Source organism: Oncorhynchus kisutch, linkage group LG9, assembly GCF_002021735.2.
Source record: "Oncorhynchus kisutch isolate 150728-3 linkage group LG9, Okis_V2, whole genome shotgun sequence".
NCBI lineage: Eukaryota > Metazoa > Chordata > Actinopteri > Salmoniformes > Salmonidae > Oncorhynchus > Oncorhynchus kisutch.
The window spans coordinates 8,896,855-8,915,039 of record NC_034182.2 but is presented as its reverse complement, the minus strand read 5'-3'; the positions used below and the strand labels follow the sequence as shown (position 1 = coordinate 8,915,039).

Here is an 18,185-nt window from a genome sequence, read left to right as displayed (position 1 = left end):
AAGCACTTGGATAACACTGTCTGACGTCATTGACACGTAATGTAGCACTTGTTGAAAAGAGAAGAGGAGGAGAGGAGGTGGAGGAGGAGGTGGGTCAGGAGTGGAGAGAAGAGAAGAGGAGGAAGATGAGAGAAGGAGGACATGAGGAGGAGGAGAGGAAGAGGAAGGGGAGAAGGAGGAAGAGGAGAGGAGAAAGAGAGGAGGAAGAGGAGAGGACAGGAGGAGGGTGTGGAGGAGGAGCAGGAGGAGAGAAGAGGAGGAAGACAGGGAAATGAGGAGGAGAGAGAGGAGGAAGAAGGGGAGGAGGAAGGACTTTGATAGCAGCAGTGAATCTATTTCGTTATTAAGTGGAGATATCTCAACAATCATTCTCACGATAGCACATTTAGTTTGCCTGCTTGCCAATCATACCTGTGTGTGTGTATGTGTGAAAGAGGTACAACAAAAAAACTCACCTTCTCCTATGCAACACACTCACTGCAAGGGTCACACACCATCACACACCTGGGGTGAAAGGTCATAAACCAGGTATGAAAAAAAGAAAAGTAGACCATAAATAGGTTGACAGGGAAGGAACTTCACTAACTGATGCTGGAATTACAGTGATCATTTGTAAGACTTACCATTTGTGTGTGAATAAGTTGTGTCATATGAGGGTAATGTCAGTGGAGGCTGCTAAGGAGAGGACGGCTCATAATGATGTCTGGAACTGAGCAAATGGAAGGGCATCAAATACATGGAAACCATGTGTTACAAGTATTTGATACCATTCCACATATTCCTCTCCAGCCACATTGTTTGTAACTTATGAGAGCTGTGCCCATCGGGGCAATGCACAGTACTGAGATCATCCATGCCAGAGTGGCTAATGGGCTCTGCTGCTTTGCATATGCCCAGGTCTGTCACGGCTGGCATGCATCAACACGAAACACACACACCTGCTTCTCCTCAGGGGGAAAACATATGCATCCACACACACAATACAACAGGTGGACACACAGACAAACACACAGACAAACACATTTTAATCCCCATCTGCATCTCCTCATTAAGAGTCTCCTGGTCTACAAGTCTTCCAAGCAGCAAAAAACATCAGAGTTGAAAACACGAAACACACACTACATCTTCACACGTACAAACTGATGGATACAAAAGCAGCTTTGACATCTCCAGCGAGACCCTGGTCACTGATTGGATAGTGATGAAAGATGTGCCCTCATTGGCCTGAACTGACCTCAGATCAGTAACCCGGAGCAGACCACATACACACTATCCTCCTCAACTCCCTGTGCTGTGTGTGGCTCTTATACTGCGACTTAGATCAGTGACACCCTTATGATTTGTGAGGTGTAATGAACGTCAATCTCTGCCTCTGCTCCTTCTCACGCGCTCTCTCCTTCTCCTATACTTCCCACTCTCTCATCCTTCTCTCCTATCTCTCCTTCTGCATGAAACATTTTGTTTGGAAGTTCAAATGATCCTTAAAGTGCCTCGAACTCATTGCACTCTGCAGATTTTTCTCGTGGGTTCTTAAGTGTCTCTCAGTAACGACAACACAGATTCTGTCTCAGGTTATATTTCATGCCCCCTCTCCTCACCCCTCCTCTGGGCGAATGAAATTCCAGCTGTCCCTCCTCCCCCAAAACTCCCTCTCTTTCTCTTTCTCTTCACACCCACTCTCTCCATCCCTCGCCTCTCCCTCCCTCCCTCCCCTCTCCCTCCCTTGCCTCTCCCTCTCCCCCTCCTCTCTCAGTTCATAACTGTTCGCAGCGCTGCTTCACTGTATTCTTCATCATGTCCTGGACTCATCTGGTCTTTCTTTCTCTGCTCGCCACCCTCCTCATCCTCACATGTAAGTACCACGATAGGGGGTTGACATGCTGGGAGGGTGGGGGGGGGGGTCAAGGAAGGGTATGGTAGAGGAGGTGTAGGGTGACTTAAAAAAAAAAAAATTATGGCAATGGTTTGATGTTTTCAGACCTTTTCTGAAAGGTGCATGTGCATAATTTCTAGAAAGAGGACTTGCTGATCAGCTCAAGTGTAAAATTGACAAAAACCTCTGTCTTTCCCAGTCTCCCCCGGGGTGCGGAGTGCATCGGTGGCAGATGGAAGAGAGGGAAAAGCTGCAGAGCCCAAAGGTGAGTGTCATATGTTCCATTCCCCCTCCCCAACCTAAGTGACCCCAATGGCCCTCTTTGACCCTTCCCTGCTACCCTCTGCCCCCAGGGTCAGCTCGGCGAGTCTTCATGCCTGAGGCGGATGCAGCAAATTTCTTCAAAAAGCGTAGTCGGCGCTCGGCCAAACATGAGGCGGAGGTCCTCGGTAAGGCTGTTTACCATCACTATGGGGCGTTACCATGGAGCCAGGGCAGGGGGCATGCAGGTTGATGATGGTAGTGTTTGCATGTGGTTGAAGTTGCTAGTGCCATTATGGACAGTTTGTTTTGGGAGGTACAGCACTCTGTAGAGGCTGGTGGTGTGTGTGGGTGTGTGTGTGTGTACTCAAAGTCTATTAATTTGATGGTCTGTGGATTAAAATGTTGGATGGTGTGGTTTGAGGTCATGGCTGTGAACTCTGAGGGCAGACTAAAGACTCCAAATCACCCACAGGTGAATCGCTAGCAGCTGCCCCAAAAGCTTAAAAGCATTTGAAGCCATCTGTTTCACACACACACACACACACACACACACACACACACACACACACACACACACACACACACACACACACACATACACACACACACACACACACACACACACACACACACACACACACACACACACACACACACACACACACACACACACACACACACACTCTCACACACACTCACACTCACACACACACACACTGGCTGGAGGCAGCAAAAGGAGTCACAGGGTAGTATGGAGCAGCTTCTCTCCCTCTCTCTCTCTGTCCCTCTCAGCCAGTCCCAGAGACAGATAGGCTGTCGTCTGCTCCAGCTCCCTGTCAGTGCACCTCTCTGGGCCACTGGTCAGAGAAAATAAGCCCACATTCCTTGAAAGTTTTAGTTACAAAATACTGTTTATATTGCCTGCCAGCCAGTCACTGAGGCGCTGGGTGTGTACGAGAGAGAAGGTGGAGAAGTGTGTGTGTGTGTGAATGTGTGTGTAGGTGTATACGACTTTGTTGTGACCGTGTTAGGGGAGTGATGCGCAGGTAGCAGGGAGGGCACTGCAGGAGCTGAGACAGGAATGTGTGGACCAATGAACCATTCTAGTGCAGAGAGAGAGAGAGACAACAAGAGGAAATGAGAGAGAGAAAAGAAAGAGAAGAAACCTGAGGAGGATAATGAAAAGGTCTGTTAACTTGGTCACTGGTTTACAGTAAGACACGTGAGGAGGTCTGCAGCCACGACGACAGAGACAGAGAGACAGAGGGAGAGAAAGAGAGAGGGAGAGAAAGAGAGATTTGTGACCTGTTTGCCACAAGGGCAACGAGTGAAGAACAAACACCATTGTAAATACAACCCACATTTACGTTTATTTATTTTCCCTATTTTCATAATCATTATAACACTGTGCATAGCCATAATATGACATTTGAAATGTGTCTATCCCTTTGAAAATTGTGAGTGTAATGTTTAGTGTTCATTTAACTTTCTTTGGCAATGTAAACATATGTTTCCCATGCCAATAAATCCCTTTGAATTGAATTGAATTGAATCAGACAGACAGACAGACAGACAGACAGACAGACAGACAGACAGACAGACAGACAGAGAGAGAGAGAGAGAGAGAGAGAGAGAGAGAGAGAGAGAGCAAACCCAACCAGTAAGCATAGTACCTGAGAAAGTTTCCTTTCCGCAAAGCCTCATTCCACCGAACCATTTTGTAAGAAAACAACCTACTATTCAGTGTGTGTGTTGTTGTTGTGTGTGTGTACTCGAAATGTTGTGATGTCACCTTAAAACGTCTATGAGTACCCCAATGAGGGCTAGTGTCCAATGTATACAGTACTGGCCTGTGGGTGTGTGTGTGTGTGTGTATAAAGCAACAGGTACAGTATCTCTCCCAAACACTGTGTGATAGAGGTGGACTGCCTGCAGTGTGTGACGTGAGGAAAGTGTGAGGTGAGGACAGGTTGGAAGTTTGGCGCCAAACATCTTCGAGGTTCATGACGTAACTAAGACAACACATCTCACTCTACCTCACTAACCATAACACCTTCTTCCATTTCGCCTTGCTTCCCTCTCTTTCCCCCTCCCTCCCTCCGTAGCTGAGCAGAGGGTAAGGCTGTCAGCTGATGAGAGGAGGAGGGAGTACTATGACGAACAGAGGAACGAGTTTGAGAACTATGTGGAAGAGGAGCGCGATGGTAAGACCGACTAACTCTGTTCCAAAGATGAGGTTTAAAACCATAAGTGCCCATTTGGTTCAACTCAGACCCTTATACCTCTTAGTGGTAAACGCCACAGCTTGATTTATCTGCAGTAATCACAGAGTCTAATCAAAGGAACCACACAGTGTGCTGCACTGAACACTTTGACCACATGTCTGTGTAGGGATGTGTTGGGTTTGTGGTAGTTATCGTGCCTAATGTGTTTCTGGAAATGGTTTTCTCCCACATAAGTAAACCGAAGTGTTTCACACGAAGGACAGAAATACACGTTCTTAGTCCTCCGCGTTCGACACTCTGCAGGTTGCCACAAACAAAGAAACCCTCAACCCTTTTCCTTTCCCCTCTCTCGGCTCCCTTCTTCTCCTCTCTCCATCCACAGAGCAGGATGAGAGGACACGGGAGAAGACAGAGCAGTGGCGTGAGTTCCACTATGATGGACTCTACCCCCGTTATCCCCGCGGTTGGTGAGCATGCTCCATAGGCCAAGGAGATCAGAACATAGTGCACCAGCCTGTGATTGGCAGGACCCTGTGTCAATAAAGACACCTAGCCTATCAGACGGACATAACAAGAGCATGGGAGGTGGCCAAACCATCACTCACCTCGGAGTAAAAAGGTTTAAGTACAAAACGATTCAAATCAATTTTAAAATGGTAATATTATGTAACGTTTTAAAGACTGAGTGTGGCAGGTCAAGTTGGAAAAAGGAGGCTGTCGTGATTGGTTGTGTTTCTATGCATGCTTATTTCAATCTCTATCTTTGTGCATGTATCTGTGTGGTCTGTGTATCTTTCACATCTGTCTGTGTATCAAACTGTGTGGTCTTTTCTGTATTGTAACCGTAATCACAAATGTGAAACCTATACTGTAATGCAGGACCACAGACAGCAATAAAGACAATACTACAATGTACTGCCGCATATATAGCTTCTCTTACTGTTACAGTAAGTGTTGATAAATCAGGGGGTGAATTCTTAAGCGCATAGATTCAGAATCTGAATCAAATGTGTGTGTGTGTGTGAGTGAGAAAGAGAGTTGAAGGAGGGTGGAGAGAGAAGCTGGAGAAAGAAGGAATGATAAAATGAGTGTGCGAGTGAGTCCTGGGGAACTCATCAGGCGGAGACAAAAGTTGGGGATTCCATGCGAGACTTACCAACATTCCACAGCTGAAACTTTAGACAGCACTGGGCAGAGGACAGACAGAGAGAGACAGAGAAAGGAGAAAACTGGAGGAAAGAAGTCCAACTAAAAAGACTGTGACAGGCAGGTCTCTAACCTCAGGAGTTTAACTAGTGTCTGTTTGTTCCTTATATGAGCCATGACCTGGTCACATGGTGTGGTTGATAGATTGTGTTCTACACAACCTGCTTCGATCAATACAACCGACTGTTAAGTCATTGTGATGAGGCAGGCTATCACGTCAAGCTGTTATTAAATCACATTTGGGAGACGCAAAACAGTGAGCAGACTCCCTGGTTCAGACGTACCCAATCTTCTGTTTATCCAGCCCCCGTTACTATTTTGGCTGTCTCTAAGACTCCCCCAGACTGTAAGGACGCAATATAGCACCGGAGACAATTTCTTCCAGCGAGCCCAAGTCAGAAAAAGGAGGAGATTGTTGGTAAATCACTCAGCACGATTTAATCAGCACATTCCCATCAAACCCAGCAGGAGGGAACAACAAACAACTCATTCTGGAAATACAATCAGATCCATTCAAAACACAGCAATTTAAAATCCATAATCAACTTCAAATGACATTGACACTAAAAAAAACACATTAAAAAGGACATTTAAAAAGCGACATGCAAATAAATATAAACACAAGAAACTCCAACAGCACCAGCAGCTTCATATGATGAAGACAATGATGAAGGTGACGGTCAGTGACCCAGGGCTACTGCATGCTGTTGAGGAACTTGGGCTGCTCGTCACCTCGAGGCTGCAGGAGCTCCCCAGCGATCTTAGGCCCTGACTTCTCCTGTGGACAGGAACAGGAAACAGTTAGGGAACATAAAGTAGTAGTCAAACCAAGGACCGATCAGGCGGGAGATGGATCTTAACTCCAAACCCACTAAAAACGCGACACTTACCTTCAACATGCCGTCCCTTTCCCATTTGAACAGGCCACAGTTACTGCAATAGAGAACGCAGCATTATCATGTCTGATGAGGGCAGTAGCACGTGACCTGCTTTGTGTTTGAGAGTGTGCGTTTCAACTGGGCCCCTGAGTGGCGCAGCGGTCTAAGGCACTGCATCTCAGTGCAAGAGGCGTCACTACAGCCCCTGGTTCGAATCCAAGCTGTATCACAACCGGCCGTGATAAAAACTGTAGTGTGTGTGTGTGTGTACGTGTCTCACCTGCAGTGTTTGTGTGGCAGGCGGTCCAGTGCGATGGCTCTCTGTCCACAGGGGCACTTGAAGAAGCGTTTGGTGGCGTCGTGCCACTGCAGCTCATGCTTCTCCTCCACACAGCGATCAGCAGGCTTGAAGTATGTGTACTTACACTGGAGACAAGACACAGATAAACACAGATAAATATGTGTCTGTACTAAAGACACAGTTATATTGGTCTGACAGGACGGTTAAATCATGTTGCTAGTAGGTGAATTCGAATTCTGAGCCGTCTGGCCGATCTGCTATCATGCTAGGAGTCTGGCCGATCTGCTATCATGCTAGGAGTCTGGCCGATCTGCTATCATGCTAGGAGTCTGGCCGATCTGCTATCATGCGAGGAGTCTGGCCGATCTGCTATCATGCTAGGAGTCTGGCCGATCTGCTATCATGCTAGGAGTTTGGACGATCGGCTATCATGCTAGGAGTCTGGCCGATCTGCTATCATGCTAGGAGTCTGGCCGATCTGCTATCATGCTAGGAGTCTAGCCGATCTGCTATCATGCTAGGAGTCTGGCCGATCTGCTATCATGCTAGGAGTCTGGCCGATCTGCTAACATGCTAGGAGTCTGGCCGATCTGCTATCATGCTAGGAGTCTGGCCGATCTGCTATCATGCTAGGAGTCTGGCCGATCTGCTATCATGCTAGGAGTCTGGCCGATCTGCTATCATGCTAGGAGTCTGGCCGATCTGCTATCATGCTAGGAGTCTGGCCGATCTGCTATCATGCTAGGAGTCTGGCCGATCTGCTATCATGCTAGGAGTCTGGACGATCTGCTATCATACTAGGTTTACACACACCATTGGGACCGTTGTAATCGTACCGGTCTATATTGCTAGTTGGCTCATGGGGAATATTCTGAGGTGTTAGGAGATGGGCGCTTTCATCTGACTTACGTAAAGGAAAGCTGATGGTTCAAATCCCAGGAGTAGATTTTGACTCAACAGAATAAAACCGTTAGCTGATAGCTGATGACACTAGAGAATAAGACCTGTGATTGGACACGGACCTTTTTACAGCTGACGGCTCGACATTTCTGCTCTCTGATGTTCCTCATCTTGTCCTCCATCGCCTCCTTCTTCACCAGGGGGTCAAAGTAGCTCTCCTGCTGCTGGTACTCTGCCTAAAGAGAGAGATAGGAACTGTTAACCCTCGTCTAAGGGAAGGGGGAATCATTACATTGTTACACAAGGGGGTCAAAGTAGCTCTCCTGCTGCTGGTACTCTGCCTAAAGAGAGAGATAGGAACTGTTAACCCTCGTCTAAGGGAAGGGGGAATCATTACATTGTTACACGAGGGGGTCAAAGTAGCTCTCCTGCTGCTGGTACTCTGCCTAAAGAGAGAGATAGGAACTATTAACCCTCGTCTAGGGGAAGGGGGAATCATTACAGGAGAGGGGAACTATTATAACACTGGGCTAGAGATAAGTGGGAATCATTACACTGTTACACAGAAAAGGGAGCAGTTACACTAGGCTGCTATGGTTACGTAATTGCTGACTCACCGCCTGTAGCTCGGCCCCGTGCCGGGACTTGGCGTTGAGGATCTTCTTGAACTCCTCTGATTGGACGTAGTCCATTTCTTCCCGCCTCTTCTTCTGGGCTGGCTCCTCCTCCTTGGCCCCAGGCTGTTCACCTGTACAGAGGCAGATCACAGAGGATGGGTAAGAACAGGGACTGTGTGTGTGTGTGTGTGTGTGTGTGTGTGTGTGCGTGTGTCTGTGTGCTCAGGTGTGTACCATCGGGCGAGGACAGGTTCTTCTGCACCCTGGTGGTGATGTCAGTGCTGTTGCTCCTCTTCCTTTTCACAGCATTGGGGTCTTCTTTGGCCAGCCCAGCCCCCTTCACTCTCAGCTTCTTCAGAGCAGCCAACTAGAGAGGAGAGGGGCAGCTTCACCTTTAACCTCCAAACTATGTGACCTTTGAACTCTAGCCTCTCTAGGACATCCATTCTACAGTCAAATCAACAGTGCAACGGTGTACACTAAGCATGAAAGCATGTGATAGGATGAGCACCACCTACCTTGGCTGCTGATAGGCTGTGTGGCGTCGGGGGCGGAGGAGGGGTGTGGTCAAAAAACAAGATATCGTCTCCCTCGTTAAAACCCCTGCCCAGTGTTGGGGTGTGGGGGGCGGTGGGGCTCTGGGTGACTTTGGGGAGTTCTGAGGCAGACTTAGGGGAAAGGAGGGTCCCTCTAGATGGGGGAGAGGCCCCGGGGACCCCCGCCCTGCCTGTGTTCTGGAGGACCCTCTGCTGGATCTCCTCTGCCCGGCGTCTACGGTTCTCTAAGAGCTGCTTCTGCTGCTGTTTCTGCTGCTTCAGGAGGTCAGAGGCAGAGATGGACTGGACCCCTGCACCAGCTGAGCCCTTGGAACCTGGGGGAGTGAGAAAGAAGGTAGAAGAAGAGAGAAAGATGATATACAGTAATTCTAATGCATTAACAAGCAGGGAGAAAACACACCAAGGTAAAAAATAAATCAAAAGTGTTTCCTTCTAAAGCCCTCCTGTCTTTCTCTAGTCTCCAGATGGCCCATCTGATGTGTTCATGGGTTTGGTCTGGTCTGCTTGACTGAGTCAGTTACCTGGGGGTTTGGTGAGGTGTCTCTTCAGTTGGAGGGCTCCCGGGGTAGGCATGGATAACAGGTCCTTGAAGTCGTCTGAGCAGCCAGACACCTCGTTAGACTTCATGGCTGAAAAACAATCAAACACATTAAGAAAGAGCACCAGTCATAAACCTCTCTCGCCCCCACTCACTCCCTCCATCTCCCCCAGTCTTAAACCTCTCTCGCCCCCCACTCACTTCCTCCATCTCCCCAGTCTTAAACCTCTCTCGCCCCCACTCACTCCCTCCATCTCCCCCAGTCTTAAACCTCTCTCGCCCCCACTCACTTCCTCCATCTCCCCCAGTCTTAAACCTCTCTCGCCCCCACTCACTCCCTCCATCTCCCCCAGTCTTAAACCTCTCTCGCCTCCACTCACTTCCTCCATCTCCCCCAGTCTTAAACCTCTCTCGCCCCCACAATCTCCCTCCCTCCATCTCCCCCAGCCTTAAACCTCTCTCGCCCCCACTCACTCCCTCCACCTCCCCAGTCATAAACCTCTCTCGCCAGCCACTCACTTCCTCCATCTCCCCCAGTCTTAAACCTCTCTCGCCCCCACTCACTTCCTCCATCTCCCCCAGTCTTACCCAGTCTCTTGGCCTGGCTGGCCAGCTGGTCTGATCCCTTCACAAACAGGTTCCCTAGAGTGGTCTGGGTGGGCTTCTTAGGGCCAGACGCAGACCTAGACAGGAACGGAGATGTACATAAGTGAACACAATACAAACACACACATACTGACTCACAGCGCAGACAAACACATAGAGCAGTGTTTTCCACAACTACATCGAGTAGCCAGCCAGCCAAACAGAAAGAGTAGCCAGCCAGCCAAACAGAAAGAGTAGCCAGCCAGCCAAACAGAAAGAGTAGCCAGCCAGCCAAACAGAAAGAGTAGCGAGCCAGCCAAACAGAAAGAGTAGCGAGCCAGCCAAACAGAAAGAGTAGCCAGCCAGCCAAACAGAAAGAGTAGCCAGCCAGCCAAACAGAAAGAGTAGCCAGCCAGCCAAACAGAAAGAGTAGCCAGCCAGCCAAACAGAAAGAGTAGCCAGCCAGCCAAACAGAAAGAGTAGCCAGCCAGCCAAACAGAAAGAGTAGCGAGCCAGCCAAACAGAAAGAGTAGCCAGCCAGCCAAACAGAAAGAGTAGCCAGCCAGCCAGCCAGCCAGCCAAACAGAAAGAGTAGCCAGCCAGCCAGCCAAACAGAAAGAGTAGCCAGCCAGCCAGCCAAACAGAAAGAGTAGCCAGCCAGCCAGCCAAACAGAAAGAGTAGCCAGCCAGCCAGCCAAACAGAAAGAGTAGCCAGCCAGCCAAACAGAAAGAGTAGCCAGCCAGCCAAACAGAAAGAGTAGCCAGCCAGCCAAACAGAAAGAGTAGCCAGCCAGCCAAACAGAAAGAGTAGCCAGCCAGCCAAACAGAAAGAATAGCGAGCCAGCCAAACAGAAAGAGTAGCCAGCCAGCCAAACAGAAAGAGTAGCCAGCCAGCCAAAAAGAAAGAGTAGCCAGCCAGCCAAACAGAAAGAGTAGCCAGCCAGCCAAACAGAAAGAGTAGCCAGCCAGCCAAAAAACAGAATGAGTAGCCAGCCAGCCAAACAGAAAGAGTAGCCAGCCAGCCAGCCAAACAGAAAGAGTAGCCAGCCAGCCAGCCAAACAGAAAGAGTAGCCAGCCAGCCAGCCAAACAGAAAGAGTAGCCAGCCAGCCAGCCAAACAGAAAGAGTAGCCAGCCAGCCAGCCAAACAGAAAGAGTAGCCAGCCAGCCAGCCAAACAGAAAGAGTAGCCAGCCAGCCAGCCAAACAGAAAGAGTAGCCAGCCAGCCAGCCAAACAGAAAGAGTAGCCAGCCAGCCAGCCAAACAGAAAGAGTAGCCAGCCAGCCAGCCAAACAGAAAGAGTAGCCAGCCAGCCAGCCAAACAGAAAGAGTAGCCAGCCAGCCAAACAGAAAGAGTAGCCAGCCAAAAAACAGAAAGAGTAGCAAGCCAGCCAAACAGAAAGAGTAGCCAGCCAGCCAATCAGAAAGAGTAGCCATCCAGCCAAAAAACTGAAAAAGTAGCCATCCAGCCAAAAAACTGAAAAAGTAGCCTGCCAGGAGCTCTATTTTGATGGCCTCTGGTACAGTGTAATAAATACCCTGAATCCACAGGGAAATTATTGAATACATTATTGAGTTTACCTCCCAGATTAGAAAAATGTGTTGTGGTATTGCATTCTGTTCATACATTATGATAAACTTGGGCAAATTAATACATTTTCAATACATTTAGTTGGTTCCCTACTAAGGTCAATAAATGTTTGAATGTTGTTGTTCTGTTTTAATGCCTGGATTCCGTGAGGGCCCCAATTAACATATTTGGACCAGAATGAGGCCCTCCACTACCTAACGTTCCTGCAGTGATGATTCACCATCTTCATCAAATGTTTTCAGAATGTATCTGCAGACATTCACCAAAAAGCCTCGGCCTACCAGTAGCCTATGCAAATAAGGGAGCCAAATGACAGAGCCTCTCAACGATGCCATTGGGTAGGCTACACTGACTGATGAGACGAGAGTCACTCACTTTAGAATCACTGTCTGGCAAACCCCGACATCCTAGCAAAGGAAACCTAGGAAATCCTTTGCTTTACTTGTCTGATGTGATACCATCGACATATAACCACGTTGCAGGATTTATGAATGGCAGAGGGATGTAGGAGACCTCAAGTCCAAGTAGCTGTCAATCAAAGCACAGTAAATAGTCTGTGCGTCATGGCTCCGCGTGGCTGGAATCGCCATCCAGCTATGTGAAACACGCCAAAGAAATGAATGTGCCAGAAAGACAGGATTTACCACTTACATTACACGGGACGTGCAACTTCACGACCATCACGCTCTCTCCCTCCTCTGTGTAAAGACATTTGACTGCAACCAACCACAGCACACACAAATTGTACCAGGAGGCGGGACAGACAGCAGACTGCGTTCCTCTGTCATTGCTCGCTTTGTGACTGACAGGCGCCTATCCGATCAACAGAGCGCTAGAAGAGATGCAGATCGCTCATTCTAGCGGGAGAGGACTCGATGGACTAGCGAATTGAAACGTTTAAATGAAAAGAAGCCGATTGAAAATGAGTCTGTAACCGGCTGATTACTGGCGCTAATGGAAAACACCGCTTAGAGACGACTGACGCTTACATCGATAAACACACTGACCAACCAACACACACATGCACACAATATTCACTGTGACACACACACACACTCACAGTGCGGCAGCGCAGGCTGGTGAGGACATGCCTCCGTAGTGGAAGCCAGTCTGACACAGTCGTTCCTTCAGGCTGTTGCCCTTCCCCTTGGCCTTCCCTGTGGCCTTCCCTGAGAAAGACGACTGCAGCTCGGCCCGCTGGGCACTCATCTTCTTATACTGGGCCTTGACGTGGTACTGGCAGTACTGGCATTCATACTGCAGAGAGAGAGAGAGCACATGACAACAGTCCTACACCCTCCTACTGCAGAGAGAGAGATAGCACATGACAACAGTCCTACACCCTCCTACTGCAGAGAGAGAGATAGCACATGACAACAGTCCTACACTCTCTTACTGCAGAGAGAGAGATAGCACATGACAACAGTCCTACACCCTCCTACTGCAGAGAGAGAGATAGCACATGACAACAGTCCTACACCCTCCTACTGCAGAGAGAGAGATAGCACATGACAACAGTCCTACACCCTCTTACTACAGTGAGAGAGATAGCACATGACAACAGTCCTACACCCTCCTACTGCAGAGAAAATGCTAGAAACTATGTCACTTCACAAGTTCTCAAATGTCCCCCTCTCTATTTGGCGGTGGTATATGAATGACACCGATCAGCCTTTAGGTCGGTTCTGAGGGTCAGTGTGGGTCAGAGAGTGGATGGAGGAGCTGTTGAGCGGTTCAGGTTGTGTGTGTGTTTCTGGATGTAAAGGCAAACCCACCAGGTTGACAATCTGAGAGCAGGGGTCTCCGTTCTTCTTGGCTGCCTTACAGGTGCCATAGTCCTGAGCCTCCCCCATCAACAACACCTTCTGATGGTGGTCCACTGACAGAGACACCTGGGGGGAGAGAGACAGAGAAGGGGTGGGAGAAGAGAGAGTGATGGTGAGAACACACACACACACACACTACAGAGAAAGTAAACACACACACACACACACTCACCCCGTCATATCCGTCTTTGGCCTTCATGGGGTTGGGGTTGAGGATGCCCATGACGGTGCCTGGCTCAGTCTTCCAGTGTTCCTTATGCACCTCCCCAAACAGGAAGAGAGACACGTACACTTCCAGGTCATGGAGGTCAGACAGCTTCCAGATGCTGAACGTCTTACCCTGTGAGCGGAGGGAGGGAGACAACTCTTAGCGCTGATCTCTGACCCATCTGAAATGAATACAGGCAGGCCCACTTCTTGTCAAGTCAATGACTTGTTTTTAATGAACATTGGTCAACCTTACATACTTCTGGAGTCCTGAGTGTCCATGTCAATAAAACCACATGATCATTGACCTACTGTAGATGTAGATGTTGAAGTTGTATGTTGGTATACAGTATGGAGCAGTGGAGGCTGCTGAGGGGAGGACGGCTCATAATAATGGCCAGAATGCCGCAAATGGAATGGTATCAAACACATGGAAACCATGTTTGATGTATTTGATATCATTCCACCTATTCCACTCCACTTGTGGCCATTACCACAAGCCCATCCTCCCTAATTAAGGTGCTACCAACCTCCTGTGGTTTAGATGGGGTAATTTGGGATGGCAGGTAGCCTAGTGGTTAGAGCGTTGGGTCAGTAACCGAACGGTTGCTGGATCGAATCCGAGTCTACAAGGTAAAAATCAGTCGTTCTGCCCCTGAACAAGGCAGTTAACCCACTGTTCCCCGGTAGGCTGTCATTGTAAATAAGAATTTGTTCTTAACTGACTTGCCTCGTTAAATAAAAGTTGAATAATTCTGGTCTTACACTGCTGTTGCTCTGTGGTGTAGCTTTGTTGACCAGCACAGCGAAGGTGACCCAGTCGCACTCATCCAGTTTCTCCCGGGCCAGGCGCTCAGGCAATTGGGAGAGCCGAATCAGCTTGCGGTCGGCCATCTTACGATCCATCTCCGTGGAGGACACGCGTGGTCGCCTGAAACCAATGAACCAATCAGAATCCAGATCTGAGCCCAGGCAAGAAACCTTGGAGTGTTTATGTGTGTGTTACAGGTAGATGAGTTTGTGTGTGTGTTACAGGTAGATGAGTGTGTGTTACAGGTAGATGAGTGTGTGTGTGTGTTACAGGTAGATGAGTGTGTGTGTATGTGTGTGTGTTACAGGTAGATGAGTGTGTGTGTTACAGGTAGATGAGTGTGTGTGTGTGTGTTACAGGTAGATGAGTGTGTGTGTGTGTTACAGGTAGATGAGTGTGTGTGTTACAGGTAGATGAGTGTGTGTGTGTTACAGGTAGATGAGTGTCTGTGTGTGTTACAGGTAGATGAGTGTGTGTGTTACAGGTAGATGAGTGTGTGTTACAGGTAGATGAGTGTGTGTGTGTTACAGGTAGATAGATGAGTGTGTGTGTGTGTTACAGGTAGATGAGTGTGTGTGTTATAGGTAGATAGATGAGTGTGTGTGTGTGTGTTACAGGTAGATAGATGAGTGTGTGTGTGTGTTACAGGTAGATGTGTGTGTGTGTGTGTGTGTGTGTGTTACAGGTAGATGTGTGTGTGTTACAGGTAGATGTGTGTGTGTGTGTGTTACAGGTAGATGTGTGTGTGTGTGTGTGTGTGTGTGTGTGTGTTACAGGTAGATGTGTGTGTGTTACAGGTAGATGTGTGTGTGTTACAGGTAGATGTGTGTGTGTTACAGGTAGATGTGTGTGTGTTACAGGTAGATGTGTGTGTGTTACAGGTAGATGTGTGTGTGTTACAGGTAGATGTGTGTGTGTGTTACAGGTAGATGTGTGTGTGTGTTACAGGTAGATGTGTGTGTGTTACAGGTAGATGTGTGTGTGTTACAGGTAGATGTGTGTGTGTGTTACAGGTAGATGTGTGTGTGTTACAGGTAGATGTGTGTGTGTTACAGGTAGATGTGTGTGTGTTACAGGTAGATGTGTGTGTGTTACAGGTAGATGTGTGTGTGTTACAGGTAGATGTGTGTGTGTTACAGGTAGATGTGTGTGTGTTACAGGTAGATGTGTGTGTGTTACAGGTAGATGTGTGTGTGTTACAGGTAGATGTGTGTGTGTGTGTGTTTTTAAATTTGTAACATTTTATTTTACCCCTTTTTCTCCCCAATGTCGTGGTATCCAATTGTTGTAGTAGCGACTATCTTGTCTCATCGCTACAACTCCCGTACGGGCTCGGGAGAGACGAAGGTTGAAAGTCATGCGTCCTCCGATACACAACCCAACCAGCCGCACTGCTTCTTAACACAGTGCGCATCCAACCCGGAGTCGCTGGTGCACGATGAGACAAGGACATCCCTACCGACCAAGCCCTACCTAACCCGGACGACGCTAGGCCAATTGTGCGTCGCCCCACGGACTCTGATGGCACAGCTGGCGCTGCAGTACAGCGCCCTTAACCACTGCGCCACCCGGGAGGCCGTGTGTGTGTGTGTGTGTTACAGGTAGATGAGTGTGTGTGTGTGTGTTACAGGTAGATGAGTGTATGTGTGTGTGTTACAGGTAGATGAGTGTGTGTGTGTGTTACAGGTAGATGAGTGTGTGTGTGTTACAGGTAGATGAGTGTGTGTGTGCTCTGACCTCAGCCGCAGTCCAGAGTACTTCTCGATGGCGACGTCTTTAGGGAGAGATGGAAGGGGATTGGCCTGTCGTACGGCGGACAGGGCTGCAGCCGCATTGGACTGGGAAGGTAGCGATGAACGTACCGTACTGTTGGTCCTACTACTGCTTGCTATTGGCTGGAAGGAGCTGTGAGTCTTAATCTCCACCAGTGGACCTCTGGCGTCTGTAGCGGCTGCTGTAGTGCTGGGCTGGACCTGGTGAGCTGTCCTTTGACCTTTGCGTTTGAACAGGTCAGCGTTGTTGAGCTGAGCGGTGAAGTCGGAGGACTCCTGTAGCTTGGTGCTGTCTCCTCGGTCTGGGGCAGACGAGGGCTTCCCCTCTGTCAAAAACAACAGATGAAGAGATTCCTTTAAAACACACATCCACAGGCACCACCGTCACCCATTCCACTTTACACAGATGCTCCTTACATGACATGTTAAGTCACCACTGTGTTCCTGTAAGCTCAGCTTTGACTTTGATGAGAATACATGCTGAAACACAAAAAAACATACGAAAGTAATACCTGCTTGGGGCTTGGTCTTCTGTGTGGGACGAAGTGGCTTGGAGGAGCTCTGTTTGGGGGGACCCCGTGAGGGAGTGTTAGATTTAGAAGGTGCCTTTGTTCCTGGGATGCTGTTTGGGGTAGAGGTGGCTGTAGAGCTCTTCTGGGAGGCCTCTAGCTGCTGCTGCAGCCTCTGCATCTGCTCCTGCATACGCCTCAGCTCCTCTGAGAACACACAGAAACACAACAGATATGATTAGAACCAGAAACCTGCCATGAATTAAAAAGCAAAGGAGACCGTGTGTGAAGCTGACATACTTTAAGAGTAGGTATCTGCATTTTAGAAACATTTACTGTATACATAATATAGGCGTTAATGCTACGCTATAGTGCTATCATAATCATTTTGAGGTACTGAACTCCTTGTGGACAAACCTTGTAAATCTTCTTGGGATTTATTGAGGTTATCAGGAGCCTTCCCTCCAGACGGCTGTGTTTCGACTTCTTCCTCCTCTTCAATGCCATCCACATCTCCAAAGAGAGCAACGGCTCCATCCTCTTCCTCCCTCTCCCCACCCTCCCCCTCCAGTCCCTCCCTGTACTCTTCATCATCATCATCGTTGTCAAACAGGTCATCTAGGTTGTCCTCTGCTTCCTGGCTAGCCTGCTGCTCCTCTCCAGCCTCGTTCTCAGCCAGCAGCTCTGTTAGAAGGTCCAGGTCATCATCACCTGACACACACACACAGTGTTATAGAGTTTTGTTTTGATCAAAGCCATATATTGATTATTCCCCCCCCCCACCAAACACAGACACACGAGTTGTATCCCTTACCATCCATTTCCTGGAATTTTAAGATCAAGCCTTTCCCGATTAAAAAGCAGATCTAGGAATAAAAAATACAGGTATTTTAACAGTCATATCCCGAAGACACAAGAGTTTATTGACATGTCATTAACTTATTTATGGACACGGCTAACTAAAGCTTTACAATTTCCTTTATGTATATTCTCTCCCATTATCTGTTTCCTACTAACACCGAAATAAGTAAGTTATCCGATTTTTCACAACGTTTAAACTAGCAACAAAGCGTACAACAAGCTAGCAAACACATTATGAATATGATCTCCACTCCAGACAGTGCGAAAACCGCGGTAACAACAATGTCACTTCGAGGTAATGACGGTCATTTCAGGTCAAATTACGTTGTCGATTGTATACTTTTTGTGTAGTGACCAAGAAAACATTTTCTTGAAAATAATTATATTGTTCACCTTACTTGATGGTTTCAGGGACTTCTCTAGCTAGCTATCGTCGTTTCTTCAAAATACTACTGAGAAAGAACTGAAATCTGGCGCTAAACGAAGGACCCCTATCAAATAGAAGAGTGGCTACTATTTTGCCTGTCCACAATGTTTTTGGTAGATGTTTCCACTCACAAATTACTTGCATATCGCAGATAAAATCATAGAAAACGGTATACCTAGTTAAATTTTTTGTTGAAATTATACATTATTTCATTTTATAGTGTAGGCATGGCTCCTTT

At 48.1% G+C, this 18,185-nt stretch overlaps 2 protein-coding genes across 6 annotated transcripts; one reads left to right on the top strand and one right to left on the bottom strand.

Moving 5' to 3' along the window:
* Nucleotides 1-1,732: 1,732 nt before the first annotated feature.
* LOC109879977 (unique cartilage matrix-associated protein) lies at nucleotides 1,733-5,277 on the top strand. Its single transcript, XM_020472189.2, has 5 exons — nucleotides 1,733-1,852; nucleotides 2,073-2,138; nucleotides 2,227-2,322; nucleotides 4,243-4,341; nucleotides 4,745-5,277. Exons 1-5 carry the CDS (start codon nucleotides 1,795-1,797, stop codon nucleotides 4,831-4,833), a joined length of 408 nt encoding a protein of 135 aa, XP_020327778.1. The 5' UTR covers nucleotides 1,733-1,794; the 3' UTR covers nucleotides 4,834-5,277.
* Nucleotides 5,278-5,980: 703 nt separating this feature from the next.
* On the bottom strand, nucleotides 5,981-18,028 carry mcm10 (minichromosome maintenance 10 replication initiation factor). Of its 5 annotated transcripts, none has more exons than XM_031831786.1 (18): nucleotides 17,919-18,028; nucleotides 17,474-17,525; nucleotides 17,077-17,370; nucleotides 16,663-16,866; nucleotides 16,116-16,476; nucleotides 14,333-14,498; nucleotides 13,533-13,700; nucleotides 13,310-13,426; nucleotides 12,595-12,791; nucleotides 9,948-10,042; nucleotides 9,343-9,450; nucleotides 8,783-9,135; nucleotides 8,499-8,631; nucleotides 8,265-8,395; nucleotides 7,770-7,883; nucleotides 6,727-6,872; nucleotides 6,459-6,501; nucleotides 5,981-6,346 (listed from the first exon to the last, which is right to left on the bottom strand). In XM_031831786.1, the coding sequence occupies exons 2-18, from the start codon at nucleotides 17,478-17,480 to the stop codon at nucleotides 6,263-6,265; spliced, it is 2,721 nt and encodes a 906-aa protein (XP_031687646.1). In that variant the 5' UTR covers nucleotides 17,481-17,525; nucleotides 17,919-18,028; the 3' UTR covers nucleotides 5,981-6,262. The 5 variants fall into 5 exon arrangements, with proteins under 5 accessions (XP_031687646.1, XP_031687645.1, XP_031687644.1 ...); XM_031831785.1 differs by having other exon boundaries at nucleotides 17,914-18,020; XM_031831784.1 differs by lacking the exon at nucleotides 6,459-6,501.
* Nucleotides 18,029-18,185: the final 157 nt, after the last annotated feature.

Excerpts from the sequence above, each read along its gene's own strand:
- LOC109879977 (XM_020472189.2), top strand. The coding sequence starts at position 1,795 with ATGTCCTGGACTCATCTGGTCTTTCTTTCTCTGCTCGCCACCCTCCTC. Across the intron at positions 2,139-2,226 it reads AAAAGCTGCAGAGCCCAAAG|GGTCAGCTCGGCGAGTCTTC; the intron begins GTGAGTGTCATA and ends CTCTGCCCCCAG. Across the intron at positions 4,342-4,744 it reads TGTGGAAGAGGAGCGCGATG|AGCAGGATGAGAGGACACGG; the intron begins GTAAGACCGACT and ends CTCCATCCACAG.
- mcm10 (XM_031831784.1), bottom strand. Across the intron at positions 12,792-13,309 it reads GCTCTCAGATTGTCAACCTG|TATGAATGCCAGTACTGCCA; the intron begins GTGGGTTTGCCT and ends CTCTCTCTGCAG. Across the intron at positions 6,873-7,769 it reads GAGCCGTCAGCTGTAAAAAG|TGTAAGTACACATACTTCAA; the intron begins GTCCGTGTCCAA and ends TCTTGTCTCCAG.